This window comes from Daktulosphaira vitifoliae, unplaced genomic scaffold (assembly GCF_025091365.1).
Source record: "Daktulosphaira vitifoliae isolate Bord-2020 unplaced genomic scaffold, ASM2509136v1 Scaffold_4740, whole genome shotgun sequence".
In the NCBI taxonomy this organism is placed as follows: Eukaryota; Metazoa; Arthropoda; class Insecta; order Hemiptera; family Phylloxeridae; genus Daktulosphaira; species Daktulosphaira vitifoliae.
The window spans coordinates 1-879 of record NW_026104300.1 but is presented as its reverse complement, the minus strand read 5'-3'; the positions used below and the strand labels follow the sequence as shown (position 1 = coordinate 879).

The 879-nt window shown below is 30.0% G+C and overlaps 1 protein-coding gene across 1 annotated transcript; it reads right to left on the bottom strand.

Moving 5' to 3' along the window:
• Positions 1–22: 22 nt before the first annotated feature.
• On the bottom strand, positions 23–775 carry LOC126910126 (probable serine/threonine-protein kinase DDB_G0282963). Its single transcript, XM_050692513.1, has one exon. It carries the CDS (start codon positions 773–775, stop codon positions 23–25), a length of 753 nt encoding a protein of 250 aa, XP_050548470.1.
• Positions 776–879: the final 104 nt, after the last annotated feature.

Genomic DNA, 879 nt, shown 5'->3' with positions numbered 1-879 from the left:
AATTTTATTTTAAATTTTCAAATTAATATCTAGTAAATGTGTTTGGTGTTTGTAAGTGAGAAGTAGTTGAGTTTAATGGTGGGTCGGATCTTGGATCTACAACAGGCGGTGAAGGGGGCATCATATTTATAATGGTTTTTTGAAAAGTTGATGGAATATCTTTTGAAGGGAGATAATTTTGGAAATTTGAATATTGAGTGTTCTGTGAGAAGGAAGATGAAGAGCTAGGGGATGAACTATGAGGAGTCGACATTTGAAAATTATTAGTATTGCTNCAGCTAGGGGATGAACTATGAGGAGTAGACATTTGAAAATTATTAGTATTGCTTAAACCATGTGGTTGTTGATAATAATAAGCAACTTGATGATTACCTAAATTAGCTCTTTGGATAGTTCTTAATATGTCAATATACAATTGAGATTTCTGGTCTTCGGGAATTTTTTTGATTTGTGGTAGTAAGGAAAGAAGAAATAGTTTATCAGGATCATTTTCCTCGGGTTTTCTGTTTTGTAAGAAAGATACAAGGTGATTTTCCAAGTCTTTTGATTGATGTCCTTCTTCCAAGTTCTTCTTTTGACGTTTCACTGTTTTAGGTATAACATTTGACTCTTGAACAGTTATACTATTTTTTGATTCAACATTGTCTTTTACAATGACGCCTTCTCCATCATCAGTCGAGTATTCTTCCATATTTATTTCATCATTATCACTTTCATTATATTCATTTTCTTGTGTAAAATTACTTTCTGTTCTACAAATTGAACATAAAATCATGTTACGTTTGTTATTTCAAATATCTTGAAGTAAAATTTATGATAAATTTTGATAGCGATTTACAATATTAATCACTTATTTATTTAAAAGCAATAGCAAAAAAA